This window comes from Orcinus orca, chromosome 13 (genome assembly GCF_937001465.1).
Source record: "Orcinus orca chromosome 13, mOrcOrc1.1, whole genome shotgun sequence".
Classification (NCBI taxonomy): Eukaryota; Metazoa; Chordata; class Mammalia; order Artiodactyla; family Delphinidae; genus Orcinus; species Orcinus orca.
In genome coordinates this window covers 4823298-4850555 of record NC_064571.1, presented here as the reverse complement: position 1 = coordinate 4850555, position 27258 = coordinate 4823298, and the positions used below count along the sequence as shown (strand labels likewise).

Sequence of the window (27258 nt, the reverse complement as noted above, 5' to 3'; positions counted from 1 at the left end):
TGTTTTTCCTCTTATGTTTTAGCCTAGGGCAACCTGATTTCCAATGTTATTTCTCCCGACGGTGAGCGCATTGTTTCTTCCCCAATAGTGGCTTACCTCTCTTCGGGTTACTTGCCTTCCGGGAATCCAATGTCACTGCCAAGAGTGAAGTTTTTGTTTTGTATATTTTTCTTCTGTGTCTGTTCTCTGTTGAACACTTAAAAGGAACATTTACCAACTGAGAAAGTGCATTAGGTTCATTCCAAAGGCACTAAATTTTGTAACTTTTCTCCCAGTATCTGAGGCACTTTGCACCCCTTCCACAGAAAAGGTCAAATTTACCATTCTAATATTTTCAGGGGCCTCAAGATCTGCATTAGTATAATGTCTGTAGGCCTGATAAAGATTTTCCAAAAATTCAAAAATGTCTGTTTTTTTAATTTCTTGACTTTTGTTCAAATTCTTTTGCCCTGGTTTCCCTTTTCAAAAACCTGCCACCATGCACTTCTGGGAGTACTCTAATAAGGGCATTCATCCTTTATTGGGGTCCCAACTCGGTTTACCTGTGGGCGCTGCTAAGTGGGCTTCAGGTGTAGAAGATCTTCCCTGTAAGGAGGGTTTCGATCTTTCCAATTAAACAAGCCTGAGAAACCCAGCCAGCTGGTCATTTGCATTTAGGCCCCCTATGAGATGACAGCATCAAGTACACTATCCTGCCCCGGGAGTGACTCTTGGCTCAAACTGGGTGCCCTGCTGAGTCTTAGAAAACGATACCAGACCAAATCCCTGTGCTCCAGGAACTAACACAGGATTTTCTAATTGTTCCCTATAAGGACGGACAGTTGTGAGCCCCAGGGTCAGGAGCCAGAGAGACATGGAAGGCAGTGGAGGGGGTGGGTATAGTGGAATGATGGCTGGAGTGGCAGGGACAGCTAGCTCAGCTAGAGGAGTTAAGGTTTGAAGCAATATATCACTCTCATTACCTTCCTTTTCTTATTTTCCCTGATGTAAGAGCAGAAATGCTTGTACGTAAAGAATTTCATCATTCTTCCCCGCTTCTTCACAGAATAGCCACCAGAAAACCATAAATAGCAATTGATCATCTCTAACCATTAAAAGGATGTCTTTTGCCTGGGCATCAACCTGGCCGATTTCTGGACTGGGGCTTTTGGTGATTTTAGGAACCAAGTGGAACCTTTCTCTTCTCCCTGGCAATGTCCTACAGCCAGGTCTTTTTTACTTCTATTCCTTTTCTCTATTTGACAGCTGTAAAAGTTTTAAATATCACAAAATCGATTCAGCAATAAACGTGGAAACAGTACAGACAAAATGAAAAGTTAGAACACACCCTCACACCATACACAAGAATAAACTCAAAATGGCTTGACTATTTAAATGAGACATGACACCATAAAACTCCTACGAGAGAACATAGGTCAACACTGGCGAACATAAATTGTACCAATGTTTTCTTAGGTCAGTCTCCCAAGGCAATAGAAATAAAAGCAAAAATAAACAAATGGGACCTAATTAAACTTGTAAACCTTTGCACAGCCAAGGAAACCATAAACATAATGGAAAGAACTTAAGGAATGGGAAAAAACATTTGCAAATGATGTAACCGAGAAGAGATTAATTTCCAAAATACACAAACAGCTCATACAACTCAATATCAAAAGAAAAACCCAATCATAAAATGGGCAGACGATCTAAAAGACCTTTCTTTAAAGAATACATACATACAGATGGCCAATAGGCACATGAAAAGGTACTCAACATCGCTTACTTTTAGAGAGACACAAATCAAAACTGCAATGATGTACCACCTCAATCTGTTCAGAATGGCCGTCATTAAAACATCTACAAATAACAAATGCTGGAGAGGTTGTAGAGAAAATGGAACCCTCCTACACTGTTGGTGGGAACATAAATTGGTGTAGCCAATATGGAGAACAGTATGGAGGTTCCTCAAAAAACTAAAAATAGAGTTGCCGTATGATCCGGCAATCCCACTCCTGGGCATATTACCCGGACAAAACTCTAATTCGGACAGATACACGCACCCCAATGTTCACAGCAGCAGTATTCACAATAGCCAAGATATGGACACAATCTAAATGTCCATCAACAAATGAATGGATAAAGAAGACGTGGTACATATATATACTGGAATATTACTCAGCCATAAAAATGAATGAAATGCCATTTGCAGCAACATGGGTAGAACTAGAGATCATATTAAGGGAAGTAAGTCAGATAGAGGAAGACAACTTGTGATATCACTTATTTGTAGAATCCAAAATATGACTCAAATGAGCCTATCTATGAAACAGGAGAGCTCACAGCTGTAGGGAACAGACGTGTGGTTGCCAAGGGATAGGGAGGTGGGGGAGGGATGGATTGGGAGTAGCAGGTGGAAACTATTATATATGGGTTGGATAAACAGCAAGGTCCTACTGTAGAGCACAGGGGACTAAATTCAATACCCTGTAATAAGCCATAATGGAATGGATTATGAAAAAGAACATATATATATGTACACACACATATGTATAACTGAAACACTTTGCTGTACAGTAGAAATTAACACAACATTGTAAATCTACGATACTTCAATAAAATACATTTTAAAAAAACCAGAGAAGCAAATGAACTGGTTCACAAATTGGGTAAAAGCCCAGCAACTCTTTCCTCTCTCCAACAGGGTGCCCCACTCAAATACAAAAACAACTGGCTTATTCCGCAGAATAAAAGCCCCACACGGAAAGGTTTCTGGCTGTACACACCAGAGCAACTTACCCTACTGCGTGCAGTCCTTCGGCTCCCAAATATTGATTCCTTGCTCCAATTGCCAAGCGCTGGGGCGGCCAGAATGTTGAAGGGAAGATCCTCGAACAAGCGGTCCCGGCAGCGGCCAGGACCTTACCCCGAAATTCCCAGGCTGGGATCAGCTAGCCAGGAGCAGCGAGGCTCCTGGCGGGTTTCATCAAAATCAGTTGCCGGGGCTTCCCTGGTGGCGCAGTGGTTGAGAGTCCGCCTGCCGGTGCAGGGGACACGGGTTCGTGCCCTGGTCCGGTAAGACCCCACATGCCGGGCGGAGCGGCTGGGCCCGTGAGCCATGGCCGCTGAGCCTGAGCGTCCGGAGCCTGTGCTCTGCAACGGGAGAAGCCACAACAGTGAGAGGCCCGCGTACCGCAGGAAAAAAAAAAAAAAAAAGGAAAAATCTGTTGCCAAGTCCAAACCTTACTACTCACCACGTGACAAGCCAATAAACCGAAAGTCGAGCTCTTGGGGCAAGAACTAGGGACTTTATTCGGAAAGCCAGCACACCGAGAAGACGACAGACTCCCACCTCGCAAAGAACCACCTTGCCTGAGTTAGAATTCACGCTTCTTTTATACTCAAAGGGCGGGAGTAAAGTCAAACACTTCCTGGGTCAGGTGAGCTCCAGAGGGGAGGTGTTAACCTCTCCTGTCCTGCAGGCGTTCACAGGTGGGCCTGGTCAGGATGTCTCCTGAGAGCTGAACAGAGATATTTTTAGCTTAATGATCATTACCTGGGATCATTAGCTTAATGATCATTACCTGGGAGGCAGGGTTCCCAGAGATGGGCCATGATGTAAAATTAACGCTTACAGGCAACACCTATTTAGTAATTAACTTGTAATAGAATACAAAGGTTTTTCCCTAGGACAGAAAGTCTATGTCCAATATCTGAGATAGAATCTCAAAAGATATTTTCTTAATTTTACCTCTTGATCAGTACAAGTAAGAGTAAATTCGTTTAATCCAGAATGAATCTTTTTCAAATTCTGGGGATTGGGGAGTGGAGGGAGAGGAGGGCAGATCGTCCTGGTGTCAGCTTCTAAAAACGATAATAGCTTCTATTTGATCCAAGTTTAGCAAGTCAGGATCTGGCTTGGTGTTTACGATACAGCTGGTTTCCCAAACATTCATTGAAGGGCTAAGTATAAATGGCATACAGTTAGAAAATCAGAGATTTCCATAAGCGAGTTTGTCAGAAGAAAACCTTTTCCCCTTTGAGGCAAGAATCTGTGAGTGTGGTGACTTTGGCTTAATGTGGAGGCCACAGAGAGGGTAGCAGGTGGGGAAGAGAATGATCTGGGGGTAGAAGGGGGAAGTCCTTTCTTACTAAAATAAAACGCCCAAGTGAATCATGACCGTAGTAAGAATTCAAAAAATAGGGGAAAAATAGACCACCCCTGAAAAAATGTACATGGGGAGATAGCTGGGAGGGACTATTTTTGGTGTACTAACATTTACTTTAACAGCCGAAGTGTGTGTGTGTGTGTGTGTGTGTGTGTGTGTGTGTGTGTGTGCTGGTTTTAGGGAGGAGAGCTATAGGAAATAGATGACAATATTTAAAGTGAGTATTAATCTTTTAAACTGAAAACATGCTCATCTTAACATGCACGGCTCAGATGCCTTCTAGGGAAGGCTTGGCTGTTTAAAGTTCATACATCCTGTACGTTCACCTTAAATCTGCTGCCCAAGCACAAAGGCAGCAATCACTAAAAATTTCAGCTGTCAGACCAGTTGAGTCTGGACCACCTGAGTCATCAAGACTCACAGGATCCTGTTGACTTGCTCAGGGCTCAGCCAGTGGGGAGATTAATGTACTCAGAGTGAAAGTCAAGGAAGCTTGTTTTTCTCAGAACCTTTTACCTGAAAGCTATCCCACGTGTCACTTAGTTCCTGTTTCTGGGTCTGGGATGCGCTGCATTGATACCAGTCTGCAGTGTTCGCTGATTTTCCTTTCATTAAACACATACTGGAATGAGATTTCTCGGACGTCTTCAGTGAGAGTGTATTGCATGTTTAACGTCCATGGTGTGAACCCATTTCTGCCTTTGCTCGCGTGGTGAATCGTGCCTGGCTACCCAATTTTTCCCTCCTCAGCCATCTCACATCGCTTATCCCTCTTAGTCTGAGACAGATTCCTGCTTCCCATGTGCCTTCTAGTTGTGGACAGTAGCCGTTTAAGTACTTTATTGTTACATGATATTCCATAATCCTTCCTTCCACACTACACTTAATTGCTTCTGAAGTCTTATGTTTCCCCCAAGTGGATCCCAGCCTTTCCTCAAATTCTAAAATAGGGGAATATTTTTGCTCCTGAGTTGACTTTTGGATTGTTTTAAAAGTGCTATCTATGTGCCTAACATAATAGGCACTGAGAAAATTTCCAAGTTCAAAACAATCTAGTCATAGAGTGTAGTGTGGAGAGAAAGCAGCTCAGGAAACGAACTCATACAATAGATGGTCTTAAATCCCTGACTGAAACATTTGGACTTTATTATCTGGAGTTGGTATATGCGTGCTCTTGGAGATTTTTAAATGGGAGAACACTAAGGTGTAAAGTCTTGATGGAGGGGTGGGTATTTTTATGAAGGCAAATTAGAAGGGAGTCAAGTGTCAGAGAGGTCTTAGAACGTTGGGATAGAAATCTCTCTGTGAGTTGATTGTATTAGGAACATTTTTCTTAAATAAATTGAAAATACTTTTTTTGTATGATAGAAGCAATGTAGGTTTGAGAGAACACAGAAATTTCTGAAAAGTATAAGGAAGAAAAAACTAACAACTAGAGATAATTATTAACATTTTATTGTAGTTTTATGGATATAATTGAGATCATATGATATATGCAGTTTAACACCTTAACTTTTTAAACTTAGTAAAAGTATTTGCCCACATTATCTGAAATATGATCTATGAAGGAGCATTCACTTTATCGAGTGGATGCTCTATACTTTAGCTTTCCTGCTTTGGTTGTACATCTAGATTATTTCCAGTTTGTAGCTATCAGGGGTCAAAATGAAGTAGTCATCTTTACCCAAATATCTCTGTCCACTTCCCTGATGATTAGCTTAGCATAGATTCTTAGGATCAATGGGCCAGAGGGCAATGGACCTTGAAGTTCTTCACTAATTGTGTTCTGTAGAGACATTTGCTTTGCTTTCCCATAGGAAGCGTGTGACACTGAAAATAGTCATTTAAAAATCTTTGTGAACTTGATAGACACAAAGGGTATCACTGTAATAAATATGGTTGAAAGGTTCAGTCAACATTCACTGTACCTGTGGGGAGCAGCCCTTGCCCCCAAATTTGTTACAATTCTCAGCTAGTTAGCAAGAGGGCTGAGAAGAGAGCCCAGATGTTTTGCCTTCCAGATAAATGACCTCTTTAACCAACCGTCTTTTACCAGATGACACTGACTAAGGATAAATGTAAGACCCTTCACTTGCAATAAGGAACATGCCTAAACCCTGGTGGAAAAAATATGCTTAGTGGCTACAAAAGTGAAAAAAAAACCATTTAGGATGTTGGTGTGCAGTAACCCCAGAATGAATGAATGAGCAAAACCAAAGCAAAACAAACATGTACAAGCCCAACCAGACCACCATCCCTTCTAATTTGTGTTGCTAACACAAGCCTAACACTTAGAATGTCAGGGATGAAGGTCCCACGTCCTCCATGTTTGAGGGGTCAGCAGCTTAGTTGACTTGCGGGCTGTTGGAGGCCCTGATTTCAGGCACTAGGTCTGGAGAGATCAGTGGTTGCAGGAGTTCTGGCGACATGGCATGTGTGGCAATGTGGAAGACTGCATTCTTCTTTCCATGGATCCGAAGGATGGAACAAGAATCCCTACATGGCTGAGGTTTCCTCTTCCTGTTAGGAAGGAGGGATTGGCTGGCAGGCCTACAATTTGGAATAGGCTGCCTTGGAGGGAATGAGTTCCCTCAAGCCTGATCTGAATAAACTCTTGGCAAGAATATGAAGATATCTGAACACTGGGTGTGAGATTAAGATGGGTGACTTGTGGGTGGGATGTCTCTAGAGGGATGCTGTCCAGAGCCAAGTAGACCGGTGCTGGCTGGGTTGGGGGTTGCGATTATGGCCGTTTTGTGTGTGTGTGTGTGTGTGTGTGTGTGTGTGCGCGCGCACGCACGCACGTAAGCTGTGAGACCTGAAAAGTGTTAATTATTGCCCCATGTGTAGGAGGGTGCTCATTACTCTGCTCAAGTGATAGCCAAACCTTAGGTTCTATTCCAACCCTGTGATGTCGTGATTCTCCGAATTTGATTTAAGATAGACTGACGTGAAGAAGGAACAGAGAGACCCTCTAATGCATCCCAAATGGGTCTCCATACGTGCATGTCCACTGACATCAGCCTACACCTGCCACATCACCTCATTCTTACTGGGAAACTAACTGCAGGTTATGTTCAATGGGAAATGACCAGCTAGTTAGTTAGAACAAATAATATTACTATGCATTATATTATATATACATTTGTATATGAAATCTTTAATAAAATGTATTGCCCTGCTACTCTTCTGAATGTACATCACATCCTCGTCTGAAGATCAAATCAACTGAGGGTAAAATTCAACTAGTTCGAACTGAGCAATGCATCCGTTGCACTCAGAGCATTGCTTCACACCTGCTCTCAGGATGAGGTAATGAATTGGTAGAGGAATTGTTTCAGCTCATGAAAAAAAAAATTGAAAGAGTCCATTACCTATGGCTTGTGACTAATGGCATGAATATCTAAGGATATTCTCACTGCAAAGCTATCTGCAATATTAAATACTGTGGCAAGGAAGAATTAGTCATAACATGATGGTAACAAACTCTGTGCTCATCAAGTTTCTCTTATTGTCAGGCACTCTGCAAAAGAGGATTTACAAATGTCACCTCTGAAAAGTGGGTCTAATCATCGCTATTGTATAGATAAAGGGGGCTGCTGGGTTTGAGCTCCCTGTCAGGGGGAGAACAGTGAGGTACACCTGTGCTTCACTTTGAAGGTAACCACATGAAACAGCAGAGGTAGAATTTAATGAGTTCTCTACAAATCGATGAGAGGAAGACAAACAACCAGGCGGGTAAAATGGGAAAAACATGAGAAGTTATTCCACACAGAGGACACAGGATGAACATAGGCAAAGATGTTCCACCTTCTTAGTAACTAGAGAATTGTAAAATAAATGCACACAATAGCTTTCCCATCATTGGACTGGCAGAAGCTGGCAAAATATAAAAGTCTGACATACCAAATATTGGCAAGAACATGAAGCAATGACATACTTATTCTCCAAAAAATATCAAATGTGGAGAAAATCAGAGTTTCCTAGTATAGTTGAAGATGCATCTACCCAGTGATCCTGCATTTTCACTCACTGGACAATCTCTCAAAAACCCACACAAGGGCTTCCCTGGTGGCGCAGTGGTTGGGAGTCCGCCTGCCGATGCAGGGGACACGGGTTCGTGCCCCGGTCCGGGAAGGTCCCACACGCTGCGGAGCGGCTGGGCCCGTGAGCCATGGCCGCTGAGCCTGCGCGTCCGGAGCCTGTGCTCCGCAACGGGAGAGGCCACAACAGTGAGAGGCCCGCGTACCGCAAAAAAAAAAAAAACAAAAACCCCACACAAGAGGACATTACAAAAATCTTCACAGCAGCACTATTTTTAAAGCAAAACATAAATTTGATATTTAAATATCCAACTTAAATATCCAAAGGAGATAGATACATAAATTGTGGAATATTCATACAATAGAATACAATATAGTAGTTACCTTGAGTGAACTAGAATTACACTTCTCAAAATATTTGAATGTCACAAATGTAATATTGAATGAAATAAAATGTTGCATAAGTATATAGTACTTTTATATAAACGCTAAAAAACCCTACACAACAGTATATTGCTTAAGGAAGACACACACACACACAACACACACACACGTCAGAATGATAAACAAGTTTAGGTTGGTGAGTCTGGAGGGTGGGAGAGATGTACACAGGAAACTTGGTAATTATGATTTCTGAGGCTGGGTCTTGCTTATATGACTTATGACTTATTGAATTATTTAGCTGTTAACTATTGCTGACGCTCATTTAAATAGAAAATTTAAAAAGTGAAAATCAGAGAGGAAGAATAAAGTGAATGAATTGAGGAAGTTTCAGCATAAAGCAGCATTTCTCGTCGCCATAACAGAGCAAACCTGTTTGGATTCCTTCCTTCCCGTTTCTCATTAGCAAACAATGTTCTCCAGTTAATTGCAAAGGTTGCAATCCCCAAGTCAGTTCTGCCCCCAGAGCCAAGCAGTTCATTCCGCCAGTACCGGGAAACACATTTGGTACAGAAACCATCTCTGGAAGTGCAAGTTTCGCGACCATAGCCTCACCGACAAAGTGAAGTGTCAGCCGTGTCCCATCAGAGGGAGGCAGGCAGGAGGGCTGGCACGCCCGTCTTAACTTCCTAAGCTTTGGAGCAACTATACTGATTGGACTTGGCATGCAAGTTTTTCCTCAAACTATACAAAACAGGATAAGACACAGATTCCTCTATTTATAAGGTAGAAACTGAACAAGACAACAAAAAAGATTTAGGAATAACTTTCAACACTGCTTATAACAATAGTTCTGTATGCGAGTCACTTGATATCTTTTATAGTAATGCTAGTTTGGGGGCATGAACCTTGCAAAATGTGTAAGTACAGAGGAACCTCACTTAATGCTGATGCCAGGGGAAAAGTAATAAAGATCTCCACTTCTGGCTTACCAAGGGGGCCTCAGAGTAGGGAGCCCTAGGGCTCCCTGAGGTCTTTTAAAAAGATCCCTGAAACCAAAACCATTTTCATCGTAATATTAAGACCTTCTCTGTCTTTTTTACTCTCATTCCCTCACCAGTGGACAGTGGACTTTCTCAGAGGCTACATGACATGTAACATCATAAGAGACTGGATATGAGAATCCAACTGTCTTCTGTTAAATTAAACATTAAATAAGAGATTTCCAAACACTAAGTATGGGTATGTAGAGGTGTGTAGAACAATACCACTTGTCTCAATAAGTCTGTTTTGAAAAGTAGAGTTATTTTTCATAAAATGTATGAGATTTATATTAATGTGTAGAGAGTTTATTGTTATTTTAAGTAAATAAGAAAATAAATGTTTCAAACACTTTCCAGTTTAATTTCTAACATAGTAAATATTGACAGATATAAACCACATAAACAAAACCACTTTGGAATCCTCAATAATTTTTAAGAGTGTAGAAATTTGCAAACCACTGGCTTCTAGCTGGTCACAGAAAGCTTTGCTGTCATCTCCCCTTGCTGCTAATGGCTGCTTTTCTCGCTGTTGGGAATCCCACAAGGACCACCAGAAATAGCTTGGCCAGAAATCTGTTGAATGGAGATTACATTTTCTATTTTTTTCTAAGTCTCAGTGTCCTCCGGGATGTCTCTGGGTGTCTCCTGATGGCCAGGGCAACAAGTCCCTGTTGATGTTGTCAGAGTTGGAAGTTTCAGACAGGAACAGTTTTCCTGCTCCGGGTATTTGAGGATCCCCGTGGGATGTCTGCTTTACAGAAGTTAACAGCACGACCCAGGCAGATAAATAATATTACTTAAGAGCCATCTGGGTCGGCGTCTACTCTGGGGGCATTCTATACAGGCCAATGCAGGGCATGTAATAACTGCTCGAATGGAGTTCGGAAAGGAAGGAATAGTTCATTTGGTGGCACAATTTGGAATAGATTTCAGCAGACAATTAATGGGGATGGAGGATTTCTTAGCTGCCAGAAAATCCGGCACAAAGCCTTCTTCCTAGTGCGATGAACTAGAACCCACTTCCTAGTGCGATGGCACGCTCCTTCCTAAGCTAGCACCGGGAAGGTAGGGCTGCCCCGCCCATCGTAGTGAGGAACTAGCCTGGTACGGAAATGCCACGACAGGACTCAGTCCCGGGCTGTCAGTCTCCACTTTCTACGAGTTCCTGCGCGCTCCGATCCAGTTCTGCAGGTACACACCCGGCTCGCGGAGTCTGCAGCTGAGCAGGGCGCGGGCGGGACGAGGAGGTGGCAAAAATGTGCGCGACTGGGCGGGGGGCGGCGATCCTGGCGGGATCCCGGGCGGCCCCTGACCGGCTGGGCAACCTTGGGGGAGCGGACTCCGTCTGTGGAAGAAGGTGTGGAGCCCGCGTCCACTGCCGGCCCGTCTTCCTCCCTCTTTTCCTGCCGGCCTTTGCCATATAGGCCTAAGCTGCCTTCTCCCGAGTGAGCAGGTTTCCGTTTAGACGGCCAGGCCCAGGAGGAACCTGAGGCCAAGGACGCGCAGGGAAGGCTACGCGCGACGCACGGTGGGCACTCGGGCGCCACCACGGGGAACAGGGGCCGCGGGCTGAGGCGGGCCGGGCGGCGAGCTGCGTGGCAGAAGGGGATGTCCCTGCGCCCCCAAAGGAGGCGACCGGGCAGCCTGGAAGAGGGTACCCGCCCCGATGCCCACACTGCGCCTCCGGCCCCTCCCGACCCCTCCCACTGATGCCTCTCCCCCCGGATTCTGGAGGTGGGCGCTCGGAGCAAGGGTGGGGCAAGGGAGGGAGCCGTCTTTGGGGGCGCGTCCGGATACATCTGGGGCCAAAGTTGGAGGTCTCCTCATGGAGCAGGAAAGGTCAAAAGCCTAGCTGGGATCTCTGAGATTCAGAGGTCGCAGAACCCTGGCCTCGTGCCGGGGGAGGGCGCGCTCCGCCCGCTGCGCCCCTTTCCACGCCTCCCTCTTTCTTCCTCGCAGCCTGTAGGGGAATGCCGTTGTTGCTGCTCTGCGTCGTGTCCACCGCTCTTCCACGATTTATCAGAGCAGGTACGTTCGGTTGGTTCGGGTCTCAGTGGCCCCCCTCCCTCCCTGCCACCCTGCCGCTCTGGGCGAGCCCCTGTGCAGACCTCCTGGGGGATCACGTGAGACCGGAGCCTGGCCGGTGACACTCGCCCCAGGGGTCCAGGCAGAATCCCGCGGGAGACGCTCAGCCCCAAGCATCCCCTTCGAGCTTTGAAGTGACTTGAAGAGGGGTAGGAGATGGGCAAATTTGCAAGTCAAGGCTCGAGTTAAAATGCTCAAATAGATCTATAATACCGTCTACTTTATATGACAAACGGTCATGTTAGACCCAAGGTAATAGCAAAGAAACCAGCCACGGAACAAATTACTTCCAAGAAACACTAAGCAATTTGTTAGAAATGAACTTTAAAGCGAGCGGAATTGTTTAACAATCCTTTCGGGGAGGAGATACTTACACCTTTTATTGGGGACGGACGAATTAACCGGGTAGCGGAGCAGAAGGAAAACACGTCAAGTGTGGCTCGGAATAGGAACGTTTACACTGAAGGAGGAAGATGAAGGAATTGAGGGTCTTAGAAGGGAAAGAGGGGACTCATTCCAAATGGGGAGATCACTTGTTGAGGGGGAGGACCGAGTAAATTCCCTCTTATGGACAGATGTGAAGGACTTCGGGTCATGCTTTCACATCAGCAACTCCCATACTGAGAAAACTCTCACATAAAATTTCAAATCAGCAAGAAAATCGAGGTGTTTGTGGAAACTAATCATAACCAACACTAGCGCTCTCGGCTGTGATTATTTTTTTCCTTTCTTTCCCTAGATGCTTGCGAGGACGTGAGTATGCAGGATACTGTGTCAGTGGGCCAGCCTACGGCTTTTCACTGCATATACCCTCTGCCAACATCTGGGAAGGTAGATGCAACATGGTATAAATATCCTAGAAAAATCCCAGTATCCAAAAACATACAGTCTCGAATCCACCAGGACCAAAACTGGATTTTGTTTCTCCCCGTGAAAGGGGAGGACTCTGGGATCTACTACTGTGATACAAAGTAAGTTCCTCATTCATGAGAACTGTCTCTCTCATTTATATATATATATATATATATATATATATATATATATATATATATATATTTATATATATATAATATGTATAATATTTATATAATATATAATTCTTTTAGAAAAACTCTTGATAAACTCTTAATCAATGTAGAAAACAATGAGAAGAATATAGTTTTGTAATTGTTACGAGGTGGTTTCAATGAACAGACTTTTAAGCAGAACAGATTTGTAAATCAGTTGCTGGACCGTGAAATGCATCTTTTCCTATTGAGATGATGTCCAAGGCCAGACCAGCTTACAAAGCCTGTTTAATTCCAACATGATTGCTGCCTTCTTTCTTGGAATGCCAGAAGTTTTTGCGACAGGTGGTACATCCAGATAGGTATAAGCCTTCTTCAAGCACTTTTTGTAAGGGTTCTGCTATAGGAATTTAACAGTGACCAAGCACCCAGTATGTTCTAGACCCCATACTAAGCCTTATGCTAGTAATGTAAGTAAGTGACAAAGGTCTGGTGGGAGATAGTTGAGCCTGGTTGGCACTGTGGTGAGCCAGAAAGCGTATGTCACACCAAAGGCGGCAGTCTATGCAGCAGTTCAAGTCCATCTTCCAAAATTTCAAGGTAACCTGGAAATTGGAATGTGTGTGTATGGATGTGTGTGTGGTTAACTTTCCAATAAGCTTTGTGCATGTGTCCTAATTAAAACACATCTGTGGACCACATTTTGGCTGAGGGCCCCAATTTTGTTATCCCCCTTTGCTAATGTGCATGACCTTCATGAGTTATTTGACCTCCACGAGCCTTGGCTTTCTTATCTGTAAAGTGGGAGTAATGCCAGGCAGATAGGGTAGAAGTTAAATTGACCCCAGATCATGTGTGAAGTAGGTACTCCAGGAATGTAGCTGCATCCTCCCTCTCTTGCGGTTCCTTGGTATTTGCCAGCTTTTTTCTGTGTTTCAGGATGGCCATGTCCTTCTCTGATTCCTGCCAGATTCCTCATTTCCGTGTGATTGACTCGAAGTACATGGTTACTCAGTGGCACAGGTGGAAGGGCCAGTAGCCCCTTCCCCAAAATTTCACTCACTCTGCAGACCGGCTGCTGACGTCTTGAGGGGGTCTGCTCTCCTCTTTACTCCAGGTTATTCATTAACCAGAGTTGGAGATCGTATGCCGCACAAATCTGTCTGGACGTCCAGGCTGAATTTATTTATTTTTTATTCTAACTGGGACTTCATTTTTATTTATCTTTATTGGGGTATAATTGATTTACAATGTTGTGTTGCTTTCTGCTGTACAGCAAAGTAAATCAGTCATACGTATGTCCACTCCTTTTTAGACTCTTTTCCCATATAGGTCATTACATAGTATTGAGTAGAGAGTTCCCTGTGCTATACAGTAGGTCTTTATTAGTTATCTATTTTATATATAGTAGTGTGTATATGTCAATCCCAATCTCCCAATTTATCCCTCTCCCCCCCTTTCCCCTGGTAACCATAAGATTGTTTTCTACATCTGTAACTCTATTTCTGTTTTGTAAATAAGTTCACTTGTACCATTTTTTTTAGATTCCACATATAAGCAATATCATATGATATTTGTCTTTCTCTGTCTGACTTACTTCACTCAGTATGACAATCTCTAGGTCCATCCATGTTGCTGCAAATGGCATTATTTCATTCTTTTTTATGGCTGAGTAATATTCCATTGTGTGTGTGTGTGTGTGTGTGTGTGTGTGTGTGTGTGTGTGTGTGTGTATAGCACATCTTCTTTATCTGTTTCTCTGTTGATGGACATTTAGGTTGCTTTCATGTCTTGGCTTTTGTAAATAGTGCTGCAATGAACACTGGGGTGCATGTATCTTTTTGAATTATGTTTTTCTCCGGATATATACCCAGGAGTGGGATTGCTGGATCACAGGCTGGATTTAAAATATTTAAATATGGGAGCTGTGAAATGGGGCAAAATAATCTTTCCTAGAACATAGACATCAATACTGTCTGTCATGGAAGAAAATAAACATGAATTCTCACAAATCTTTAATATATAGGTATGATACATGTTTAGTAAACTATATATTTTTACTTTGAAATAATTCAAATTCATGTCACATTTGCAAGAATTGTATAAAGGGCTCCTGCCTACCCTTTATCTAGATTTCTATTATTTAACATTTTGCCACATTTTCCCCATCATCCCCTGTGTATGTTACACACGGTATTTTTTCTAAACCATTTTATTCCAAATCATCTCAGTTGTATGCATCAGGTCCCTTTACCCCTTAATATTTCAATGTGTCTTTCCTCTCAGCAAGAATATTCTCTTACATCATCACAGAATAGTTATCACATTCAGGAAATTTAACCATCACACAATACTTTATCTAGTAACCAATTTGTATTCTAATTTTCTCAATCTTCTCAATGATGACTTTTATAAATGTTTTTCTTCCTTTTCCTGTGGAAGATTGAATCCAAGATCATTGCATTGCATTTGGTTGTCATGTACTTTTAATCTCTTTTCATCTGGAACAGATCTTCAGCCTGTTTTGTGTGTGTGACATTGACATTTTTAAGAAGTACAGACAATTATTTTATATTGTATCTCTTAATTTGGGTTTGCCAGATATTTCTTCATGAGTCGGTTCAGGCTGAGCCTTCTTGGCTGGAATGCTATGGAAGTGGTTTGCATTCTCTTCAGACAGCACACTCGGAGACACCTAGCATCCGCGTGTCCCTGCTTGGTGATGCTCATTTTGATCATTTGGTTAAGATGTCCTCCCGTGTTTCCACCACCCAAATACATCTTTTTTCCTTTCGTAATGAATGACTTGTGAGATGTATGCTGTCTTGTTTGAGGCAGAGGGTTTTCACAGTGCTTCGAAGAGGATTTGGAAATATTTGGAGATAAACAGAATTATTTGGTTTTGTGACTGTTTGAGTTTATGAGGTTTCAATCTTGTTTTCTTACAGTGATACAAACACCTGTCCCAGAATGCAAGTCAACCTCACTGTATTTAAAAAACATTGGTGTGGTACTTCTGGAAACAGTCAACCGCATGTGCCAGATGAGTACAAACAGATTTTATACGTTGGAAGAGATGACATTCTTATATGTCCTCTGAACTTCCCAAACAGTTTTCATTTGGATTCAGTAAAGTGGTATAAGGTAAAAAAAAAAAATTTCCTATTGATATTTTCCTTCCTCTTCTTTAAAACCTACTTGTTTTTTTAGTTTAAGCTGTACCTTTTGAAGCAGAACTGGTAAAGAGAGAGATTTGTGTATGTAAGATTTGTTAGCTAATTGCTATGGATAATTTAACGCTGCTGATTACTTATTTTTTTAATTTGTAGTTATTAGAGCTTGGTCATAGCTTATTATTGGAATCCACCCCTCCCCCAATTATTCTTACTTTTCAGACTATCCTTCGTTATTCTTTTTAATTAAGATTGATTAAGTAGTTTCTTTGAATGGGTAGTACACACATAGGGTTCGAGAATCACGAAGTATCAGAAGGCATGCCCCGGAAAGTCCCCTTCCCACTCCTGATTCATATTTGCCCAGGCCCATCTCACCTTCCATGACATGTGGCTGCTGTAATTGGTTCCTCGCAGGCCTTGCATTATTCTTGTGTAATGCCATGCAAGCAGATAAAACTATACATCCTAGTCCTTTCTTTTTTTATGGAAACGGCATCCTATACTCACCTTCCTGCACCTTGTGTTTTCACCTTCAAACCTTCTCTTTTCTTGATTGTACTGGCAGACAATAATGGAAAAGGCATAATCCTTGGCACAGAGGTGCACAGGCGAGGTATTTAATATCTGAATTAGTTCTCTCCCAGCTCTGCTTGTTAGCGTTTGCCAGTACAACCATCTGGGTCATGAGTACTCTTTGTGGGAAGGTTTTTATGTACTGTCTCAATTTCTTTAATGGTGATAGGATTATACAAATTTCTTATTTATTCTTGAATGGGTTTTTGTAGGATGGTTTTCTAGGAAATTGTTCATTTCATTAAACGTTTCAAATGCTCTGGCATGAAATGGTTTATCATTTCTCTGCTTTTAATGTCTGCTTCTGTAGTAAGCTTCATCTTTTATCCCCATTACAATATGTTTCTCTCTGTCTCTGTCTCTCTCTCTCTCTCACACACACACACTCTCTTTCTCCTTCTCACTTGATTAGTCTTATAAAAGATTTGCAGTCAGTTCTATTACTCCTTTCAAAGCACCAATTTTTGCCTTTGTCAGTCCTCTCTGTTATGTATTTCACATTCATTTAGCTTGTTTCTGTTTTCCCCTCTCACAAGGAAAGTGGCAATGAATGCCCTTATCTTGTATTTTATTTTATTCTAATTTTTTTCTTTCCCATTATGGTTTATTACAGAATATTGAATATGGTTCCCTGTGCTCTACAGTAGGACTTTGTGTATCTCTTTTATATATGATCATTTGTATCCGCTAGTCCCAAACTCCTAATTCATCCCTCCCCCCACCTCCCCACCCCTCTTTCCCCTTTGGTAACCATAAGTTTGTTTTCTATGTCTGTGAGTCTCTTTCTGTTTTGTAGATAAGTTTGGTTGTATCATGTTTTAGATTCCACATATAAATGATAGCATACAATATTTGTCTTTCTCTGTCTGACTTACTTCACTCGGCATGATAATCTCTAGGTCCATCCATTTGCTACAAATGACATTTTTTAATGGCTGAGTAGTATTCCATTGTATATATGTACCACATCTTCTTTATCCATTCACCTGTCGATGGACATGCTTTCAGTGAAATCCTCATGTGGTGAATCAGCTGGAAGGGCTTGAGTATGGTGCCACGTTGATCGTTAGGCTATTTCAGAAATTGAGTTAGGAAGCGGGGATCATCAAGAGAGCATGTGAAGTAGAACGGATAGAATGAGGGGGGAAGGGGAGGGTGAGCAGGGGGAGGGAACTCATTCCTGCTGCCCCCGATTGTCCCTGTCAAGTGGAAGGAGATGTGATGTGGAGAGTGTGAAAGAGCAGACAGGCGAGCAGGTGGGAGAGAGAGTTGAAGGAGATGCAAAGACTTTCTACGATGAGGACCATGGATTTGTTTATGTTTGTGTGTTTAGCTCCTGTCGTGCTCATCTGGTTGTAGGGGTGTAGGAGAGGGATGGCAGGATGGACTCAGCATGGGGTTTCTCTGGATAAATACACTGGAAGGATGAAGGGTTTCCTTAATCCTTGACTTGAGGACTTAAAAGGAGATCATTCAAGTGATGGCCACGTGAGTCTAGGTGGGACAGGAAAGGAAATGATGCCTGAAGGATACCGGTGATTAGGAGAAATTAGAGGGGTCCAAGGACTGATCCAGGTTAAGATGGAAAAATGGGCTGGATAGCTAGAAAGTTCACCATATCACATGATGGATGTGGTGGGTACGGGCTCCCCATCCATGGGGAGGCTCTTCATATTATAGAGGTTGCAAGGCTATCGATAAAAAAATAAGAACAAAGCACCCAGAACCACACCCTATGTTTTCCTAACCTATAGCTAAGGTTCTGGATGTGGTACAGTTTCTCCAGCTGGCTTCACTGAAAAGCTAAAGTGAGTATGGTGATCTGCTTTTCTACTGGACGTGGGCTTTCTGCCGCAGTGTTCTGGGGCCCAGTCTCCAGCTTCGTGGGAGCTGAGAAGCAGTAGGCATGTCTTCTGACTTATTGTTGTTGTGGCTCCAGCAAACGTGCTGGGACTTCACTTGCTGCAGTTGTGTAAGTGGCAACTCCCGGTCCCTGACTTGCAGGTGGTATATCTCAAAGTCTCGATTCCCACCATCAGGATGGTGGTGGAGGAAGCAGCTATCATGCGAACTCGTTCTGCATTGTGCTTCAGCGCCTAAGGTTCTGTTTTAAATTCTTTTCTGCTTAAAAGAGCTAGAATTTTTTTTTTTTCGAAACAAATCCAGTCTGGGAGACATGGCCTCATAGAATTGTTTGGAAGAGTAATTGAAATAATCTATCCACTAAACCCTTAGTTCAGTGTGGGTACATAGTAATTACTTAATAAATAAATACTAGATATTATTACTTAGTTAAAATAAAAGAAAGAAACAGGTGGAATAATAAGAAATTATCATCAGAATGGTATATTTTTTCTAAATTAACAATTTTTTATTGTGCTAAAATATGTATAACATAAAATTTAGCATTTCAATGATTTTTCAGTGTACAGCTCTGTGGCATTAAGTACATTCACCTTGCTGTACAACCAGAACTTTTTTATCTTCCCAGATGGAAACTCTGTACCCACTGAACAATAACGCCTCATTTTCCTCCCCACCCCCAAGCCCCTGGCAACCACCATTCTATTTTTTGTCTCTAGGAATTTGACTATTCTAGGAATCTCATATAAGTGGAATCTTATAGTATTTACACTTTTGTGACTGGCTGATTCTACTTAGCATAATGGCTTCAAGGTTCATCCGTGTTGTAGCATGTGTCAGGATTTCTTTCCTTTTTAAGGCTGGATAATATTCCATTGTATGTATAGACCACATTTTGTTTATCCATTCATTTTTCAATGGACACAGATTGTTACCATCATTCGGCTCTTGTGAATAATGCTGCTTTAAACATTGATGTACAAATATCTCTTTGGCCCCTGCTTTAAGTTCTTTTGGATATATTATCAGAAGTGAAATTTCTGGATCATATGGTAATTCTATGTTTAAGTTTCTGAGGGATTGCCATAATGTTCCCTTTTCTCCTCTCTTCCTCCCTTCCTTCCTTCCTTCTTGTCATTCTAATGATAAGAAGTGAGTTTATGTGTTCAGCACTTATTCTGTACATGGTACATTACTTTCCCAATAATGCTTTCAGTGGTGTGTGTGTGTGTTTGTGTGTGCAAGACAGACACATACACATAAGCTGTCTGGCTATAAAGCCACGGAAGGGACTGGGTATTATTTATTACTCTCCCCCTAAAGTCTATCGTAGTGTCTTCACTCTATTAAAAAAAGAATGAGGTCTTCCTGATTTCACCTGAAGAGTTTGATTGATGTTTCTTCCATTGATGTTTGAATGATGTCTCCAAGTGACTGTGTCAGTGTTCAGACAAATCACATTTCACTGTTCTCACCAGACTGGATGAGGCACCAACGTGTGAGTGCAATGCAGTGAATTTGTCTGTACAGTGACACAGCGACTTGGAGAAAGTATGTGACCATATGGTAGTTGCTATGCTCAGTATGTCTAAGTTCCTGACATTTCCAGTTTCTATTCATTCCCAGCAGAGATAAGAACGGCATGAGGAGGGAGAACCACAGTAGTGTTTCCGAGTTCCTCCTCCTGGGGCTCCCCACCCTTCCAGAGCAGCAGGGCGTGTTCTTTGCCCTGTTCCTGGGCATGTACCTGACCACGGTGCTGGAGAACATGCTCATCCTCTGCTCATCAGGCTGGACTCTTGCTTCCACACCCCCATGTACTTCTTCCTCAGGCACTTGGCCCTGACTGATGTCTCCTTTTCATCTGTCACTGTCCCAGAGATACTGATGAACATGCAGATTAATACAAATCTATCACATAGACAGGGTGCATTTCACAGGTGTATTCTTATATACTTTTTGGTTCTGTTGATAATCTCCTCCTCGCCGTGATGGCATATGATTTATTTTTGTATACAGCATTAGGAAGTGTTCTAATATCTTTCTTTTACATGTAGCTGTCGAGTTTTCCCAGCATCACTTATTGAAGAGGCTGTCTTTACTCCATTGTATATTCTTGCCTCCTTTGACAAAGATAAGGTAACCATATGTGCATGGGTTTATATCTGGGTTTTCTATCCTGTTCCATTGATCTATATTTCTGTTTTTGTGCCAGTACCATACTGTGTTGATTACTGTAGCTTTGTAGTATAGTCTGAAGCCAGGAAGCCTGATTCCTCCAGCTCCATTTTTCTTTCTCAAGATTGCTTTGGCTATTCGGGGTCTTTTGTGTTTCCATACAAATTGTGAAATTTTTTGTTCCAGTTCTGTGAAAAATGCCATTGGTAGTTTGATAGGGATTGCACTGAATCTGTAGATTGCTTTGGGTAGTATAGTCATTTTCACAATGTTGATTCTTCCAATCCAAGAACATGGTATATCTCTCCATCTGTCTGTATCGTCTTTAATTTCTTTCATCAGTGTCTTATAGTTTCTGCATACAGGTCTTTTGTCTCCTTAGGCAGGTTTATTCCTAGGTATTTTATTCTTTTTGTTGCAATGGTAAGTGGGAGTGTTTCCTACATTTCTCTTTAAGATTTTTCATCATTAGTGTATAGGAATGCAAGAGATTTCTGTGCATTAATTTTGTATCCTGCAACTTTACCAAATTCATTGATTAGCTCTAGTAGTTTTCTGGTAGCATCTTTAGGATTCTCTATGTATAGTATCATGTCATCTGCAAACAGTGACAGTTGTACTTCTTTTTTGATTTGGATTCCTTTTATTTCCTTTTCTTCTCTGATTGCTGTGGCTAAAACTTCCAAAACTCTGTTGAATAATAGTGGTGAGAGTCGGCAACCTTGTCTTGTTCCTGACCTTAGAGGAAATGGTTTCAGTTTTTCACCATTGAGAATGATGTTGGCTGTGGGTTTGTCATATATGGCCTTTATTATACTGAGATAGGTTCCCTCTATGCCTACTTTCTGGAGAGTTTTTATTATAAATGGGTGTTGAATTTTGTCAAAAGTTTTTCCTGCATCTACTGAGATGATCATATGATTTTTATCCTTCAGTTTGTTAATATGGTGTATCACATTGATTGATTTGCATATATAGAAGAATCTTTGTATTCCTGGGATAGAACCCACTTGATCATGGTGTATGACCCTTTTAATGTGCTAGTATTTTGTTGAGGATTTTTGCATCTATGTTCATCAGTGATAGTGGCCTGTGGTTTTCTTTTGTGTGTGTGTGACATCTTTGTCTGGTTTTGGTATCAGGGTGATGGTGGCCTCATAGAATGAGTTTGGGTATGTTCCTTCCTCTGCTGTATTTTGGAAGAGTTTGAGAAGGATAGGTGTTAGCTCTTCTCTAAATGTTTGATAGAATTCTCCTGTGAAGCCATCTGGTCTTGGGGTTTTGTTTGTTGGAAGATTTTTAATCACAGTTTCAATTTTAGTGCTTGTGATTGGTCTGTTCATACTTTCTATTTCTTCCTGGTTCAGTCTCGGAAAGCTGTGCTTTTCTAAGAATTTGTCCATTTCTTCCAGGTTGTCCATTTTACTAGCATATAGTTGCTTGTAGTAATCTTTCATGATCCTGTGTATTTCTGTAGTATCAGTTGTTACTTGTCCTTTCTCATTTCTAATTCTATTGACTTGAGTCTTCTCCCTTTTTTTCTTGATGAGTCTGGCTAATGGTTTATCAATTTTGTTCATCTTCTCAAAGAACCAGATTTTAGTTTTATTGATCTTTGCAACTGTTTCCTTCATTTCTTTTTCATTTATTTCTGATCTGATCTTTATGATTTCTTTCCTTCTCCTAACCTTGGGTATTTTTTGTTCTTCTTTCTCTGGTTGCTTTAGGTGTAAGGTTAGGTTGTTTATTTGAGATTTTTCTTGTTTCTTGAGGTAGGATTGTAGTGCTATAAACTTCCCTTTTGGAACTGCTTTTGCTGCATCCCATAGGTTTTCGGTCATCGTGTTTTCATTGTCATTTTTTTCTAGGTATTTTTTGATTTCCTCTTTGATTTCTTCAGTGATCTCTTAGTTATTTAGTAGTGTCTTGTTTAGCTTCCATGTGTTTGTATTTTTTACAGTTTTTTTCCTATAATTTATATCTAGTCTCATAGCATTGTGGTCGGAAAAGATGCTTGCTATGATTTCAATTTTCTTAAATTTACCACAGCTTGATTTATGACCCAAGATATGATCTATCCTGGAGAATGTTCCATGAGCACTGGAGAAGAAAGTGTATTCTGTTGTTTTTGGATGGAAGGTCCTATAAATCTCAATTAAGTCCATCTTGTTTAATGTGTCATTTAAAGCTGTGTTTCCTTATTTATTTTCATTTTGGATGATGTGTCCATTGGTGTAAGTGAGGTGTTAAAGTCCCCTACTATTTTTGTGTTACTGTCGACTTCCCCTTTTATGGCTGTTAGCATTTGTCTTATGTATTGAGGTACTTCTGTGTTGGGTGCATAAATATTTACAATTGTTGTATCTTCTTCTTGTATTGATCCCTTGATCATTATGTAGTGTCTTTATTTGTCTCTTGTAATAGTCTTTATTTTAATGTCTATTTTGTCTGATATGAGAATTGCTACTCCAGCTTTCTTTTGATTTCCATTTGCATGGAATATCTTTTTCCATCCTCTCACTTTCAGTCTGTATGTGTCCCTAGGTCTGAAGTGGGTCTCTTTTAGAGAGGATATATATGGGTCTTGTTTTTGTATCTATTCAGACTGTATATCTTTTGGTTGGAGCACTTAATCCATTTACACTTAAGGTAATTATTAGTGTGTGTGTTCTTATTACCATTTTCTTAATTGTTCTTGGTTTGTTTTTGTAGGTCTTTCCCTTCTCTTGTGTTTCCTGCCTAGAGACGTTCCTTTAGCATTTGCTGTAAAGCTGGTTTGGTGGTGTTGAATTCTCTTCACTTTTGCTTGTCTGTAAAGGTTTTGTTTTCTCCATCAAATCTGATTGAGATTCTTGCTGGTTAGAGTAATCTCGGTTGTAAGTTTTTCCCTTTCATCACTTTAAATATGTCTGCCACCCCCTTCTGGCTTGCAGAGTTTCTGCTGAAAGATCAGCTATTAACCTTATGGGGATTCCCACCACAGAGGCTCAGGCCTGACACCAGGCCGGAGCAGCAGGACCCTGTCAGCCACACAGCTCAGAAGAAAAGTGAGACAAAAAGGAAGAAAAAAATAAATAAATGAAAAAATTATTTAAATAAAAAAATTAAAAATAATAATAATAAAGGAGAGAGCCACCAAACCAATAAACAAGTCCACCAGTGATAACAAGGGCTAAAAACTAAACTAAGATAAACATAAAAATCAGAAACAAATCAGTCACAGATAGTAAAACTCAAGTTTACAGTTGCTCCCAAAGTCCACTCCCTCAATTTTGGGATGATTCGTTGTCTATTCAGGTGTTCCACAGACGCAGCGTACATCAAGTTGATTGTGGAGATTTAATCCGCTGCTCCTGTGGCTGGACAGAGAAATTTCCTTTTCTCTTCTTTGTTCGCACAGCTCCTAGGGTTCAGCTTTGGTCTTGGCCCCATCTCTGCGTGTAGGTCACCTTCAGGCATCTGTTCCTGCCCAGAGAGGACTGAGTTAAAGCAGCAGCTGATTAGGGAGCTCTTGCTCACTCAGACCAGGGGGGAGGGAGGGGTAAGGTAGTTATAATTGGAATGCAGGGTGAGCCTGCAGCGGCAGAGGCCAGCTTAACGTTGCAACAGCCTGAGTCGCACCATGTGTTCTCCTGGGGTACTTGTCCCTGGATCACGGAACCCTGGCAGTGGCAGGCTATACAGGCTCCCGGGGGTGGGGTGGTGGTGGTGGTGGTGGTGGTGTGGATAGTGACCTGTGCTTGCACACAGGATTGTTGGTGGCTGCAGCAGCCTTAGCATCTCATGTCCGTCTCTGGTGTCCATGCTGATAGCCGTGGCTTACGCCCATCTCTGGAGCTCGTTTAGGCAGTGCTCTGCCTTCTGTGGGCAGCGGGGAAGGAATCCCCTTTCCTCAAACACCGCAAAACAATGGTCTCTCACCTCTTAGGCAGTTCCAGACTTTTTCCTGGCCTCCCTCCCAGCTAGCTGTGGTGCACTAGCCACCTTTAGGCTGTGTCCACGCAGCCAACCCCAGTCCTCTCCCTGGGATCTGACCTCCGAAGCTAGAGCCTCAGCTCCCAGCCCCCGCCCACCCCGGCGGGTGAACAGACAAGGCTCTCAGGCTGGTGAGTGCTGGTTGGCACCAGTCCTCTGTGTAGGAATCTCTCTGCTTTGCCCTCTGCACCCCTATTGCTGCACTCTCCTCCGTGGCTCCAAAGCTTCCCCCCCGCCACCCCCCGTCTCTGCCAGTGAAGGGGCTTCCTAGTGTGTGGAAACTTTTCCTCCTTCACAGCTCCCTCTCCAAGGGGCAGGTCCCATCCCTATTCTTTTGTCTCTGTTTTTTCTTTTCTCTTTTACCCTACCCAAGCATGTGGGGATTTTCTTGCCTTTTTGGAAGTCTGAGGTCTTCTGCCAGCGTTCAGTAGTTGTTCTGTAGGAGTTGTTCCACATGTAGGTGTATTTTTGATGTATTTGTGGGGAGGAAGGTGATTTCCATGTCTTACTCCTCCACCATCTGGAAGGTCCCCCCAAGAATGGTATATTTCTATTTTTAAGAATTTAGAGACAGAGTAGTTCTGGATAATGACAAAATCTGGCTTGTGGCAGGGAGAATTGAAGACTCATAGGAGTAGAGGTGGTCCTTGAGATTGGAGGTGTTCCAGAGGAGAAAGTTCAGGTGTTAGAACATCCATGCTCATAGACTCTGAAGTATCCACATTTGGAAAAACAGGAATGTCTCCTTTTGTTTTTCAATTCCAAATTACTCCTCAATACAATGGTTTCTGCCCTACCACCATACTGGATCTATAGTTGCTGAGTTACTACTGGCTTCCCAGCTGCTAAATCTAACATTCATTTCCAATCCTGATCCTGATTTTGATCTCTTGTGGTGTCCATCGCTGCTGGACGTGCCCATGAGCTGAGAGCTTCATCTTCTCTCCCTTCTGAAACTTACTCATTCTTTATCTCCCCACCCCCTGGCTTTTCCTTAGTAATCATTACTGTGTTCTCATTCTCTGGGTTTGGGTCTTAGATTTTAGGGGTTCCCAGTTTCAGCCATGGTCATCTTCAGTTCTTGCTTTGATTGCATTCAGGTGGAAGGCTCATAGGGACCATCGCACACAGATGGCTCCCAACTCTCCTTTCTCCCATCTCCAGATACTTCATCCAACAACCTAACATACATTCCATGTAGACATTCCCATCACACAACTCACCAGATTCACCATGTCTAGAGCCACGTTTTAATCTTAACCTCAAATCTGATCATTCTTCTGTATTTTCTTTGCATTCCATCTCCTATCTAAGGACACTTTTGCATCCCTAAGCTGGGACCATACCGGTCCTGTTCCCTCTCCATAGTCCAAATTTGTCACTAAGGCTGTGAATTAGAACTGCTTAAAATCACTGTTTTTTGTTCCCTTCTGGTTATCCCCAGTGTACTGCCTTAGTTCATGTTCTATTCAGCCTTAGTGTGTGGAAATAACTTCCTAAATTGTTCCCTAGTCGTTAGGATTGCCCCCATTTTAATCCTTTCCCACACAGCAACCAGACAGATTGTGCTCCAAGGCAAATATGCACACCTTGGTCCCTTGCACAGACAGCTTCAGATGCTCCTCCCCTTTTCATGGTTTTCTATGATTGGGCTCCTAACTCCCTCACCAGTTTCATCTTCATCACTCTCCTATGACCACTACGGCTTAGCCAGGATGCTCTCGTCTATTTTGTACCTGTGAACCATTGTACATGCTGGGTCAGAATTGTTCTTCTTGGTGCTAGAAAGACAAAAATTTTCAAATGTTGGCTGCTAATATTACTAATTAAAATCTTATTAGTGAGATATCACCGCTCACTGTTAACTAAAAATCAAAGCCTTCTGAGAATTAAAACTCTAAAATAATGCAGCGGATTACAATAGAGACAGTTCTAGTTACTGAAAAAGGACAGAATGGCTCTTCAGCTGTCCAGGGTAAACTTTAATATGATTAAATATTTGTATGTCTTGAATGAGTCAATCAGAAAGGGGACTGATCAAGATCAGAGCATAGAAACAGAGTCCCAGAGATTGCGCCCACACAAGCCCCACCCAGGAACGAGGTTTCCATGATCCAAACACTCACACTTTTTGTTTGTCCCGATTCTAAAGAAGGCAACATAACTCATATTATCAGCATCTGACTCTTACTAGTAATTCCCATTCTACTCAGTAAGCAATTACCTGATTATAATTTGGTTTCCCCTATAGAGTGTTTACAGAAAAAATAATATAAGACTTCTAGAAAGTTATTGTTCACATGATAAATAAATAAACAAATGTTCATTTTGGCATTATTGAGTTTCACCTTCCACGATGGAAGCATTCACACTGTTCCAGTGGTGGAGAGTGAATTCTGACCATGGTTGACTCAGTGAGGATAGAGCTCAAAACTTGAGCGATTACGTCTTTATATAATTAGGGGTGGTATGTTTGTCTTCTCTGTTATAAGGATTGTGAGCTCTGAGGGACTGCATCTTATTCCTGCATGACCAGGGCCTCTCACAATGCTAGCAAAGAGCAAGAAAAATATTTGAGTGAATAAATGGACTCAATTATCCCAGATGTTATTTTGTAGATTGGCACTTCCTGAAGAAACGGGAAAAGGTTTGAGAAAGAGTTCAGGAGTGGGCCTCTGAGATGGAAAAAACGATTCACATGAGAATGTGAGCTTATGACAGGACAGATGAATGGTGAGGCTTGCCCTCTGGGTGGAAACTGAGGAGAACAATGAGAAAGGCCTTCC

The 27258-nt window shown here is 42.1% G+C and overlaps 1 protein-coding gene across 8 annotated transcripts in view; it reads left to right on the top strand.

The window, feature by feature from the left end:
* The first annotated feature begins 10694 nt into the window (after window positions 1-10694).
* Window positions 10695-27258, top strand: part of IL1RL2 (interleukin 1 receptor like 2) — a 47982-nt gene continuing 31418 nt past the window's right edge. For 2 of the 8 annotated variants that reach the window (XM_033401711.2, XM_033401714.2), the window contains exons 1-4: window positions 10701-10806; window positions 11575-11643; window positions 12440-12671; window positions 15656-15851. In XM_033401711.2, the coding sequence (XP_033257602.1) occupies window positions 10728-10806; window positions 11575-11643; window positions 12440-12671; window positions 15656-15851 (576 nt within the window). In that variant the 5' untranslated portion in view covers window positions 10701-10727. The other 6 variants (XM_033401713.2, XM_033401708.2, XM_004277816.4 and 3 more) reach the window with 6 other exon arrangements.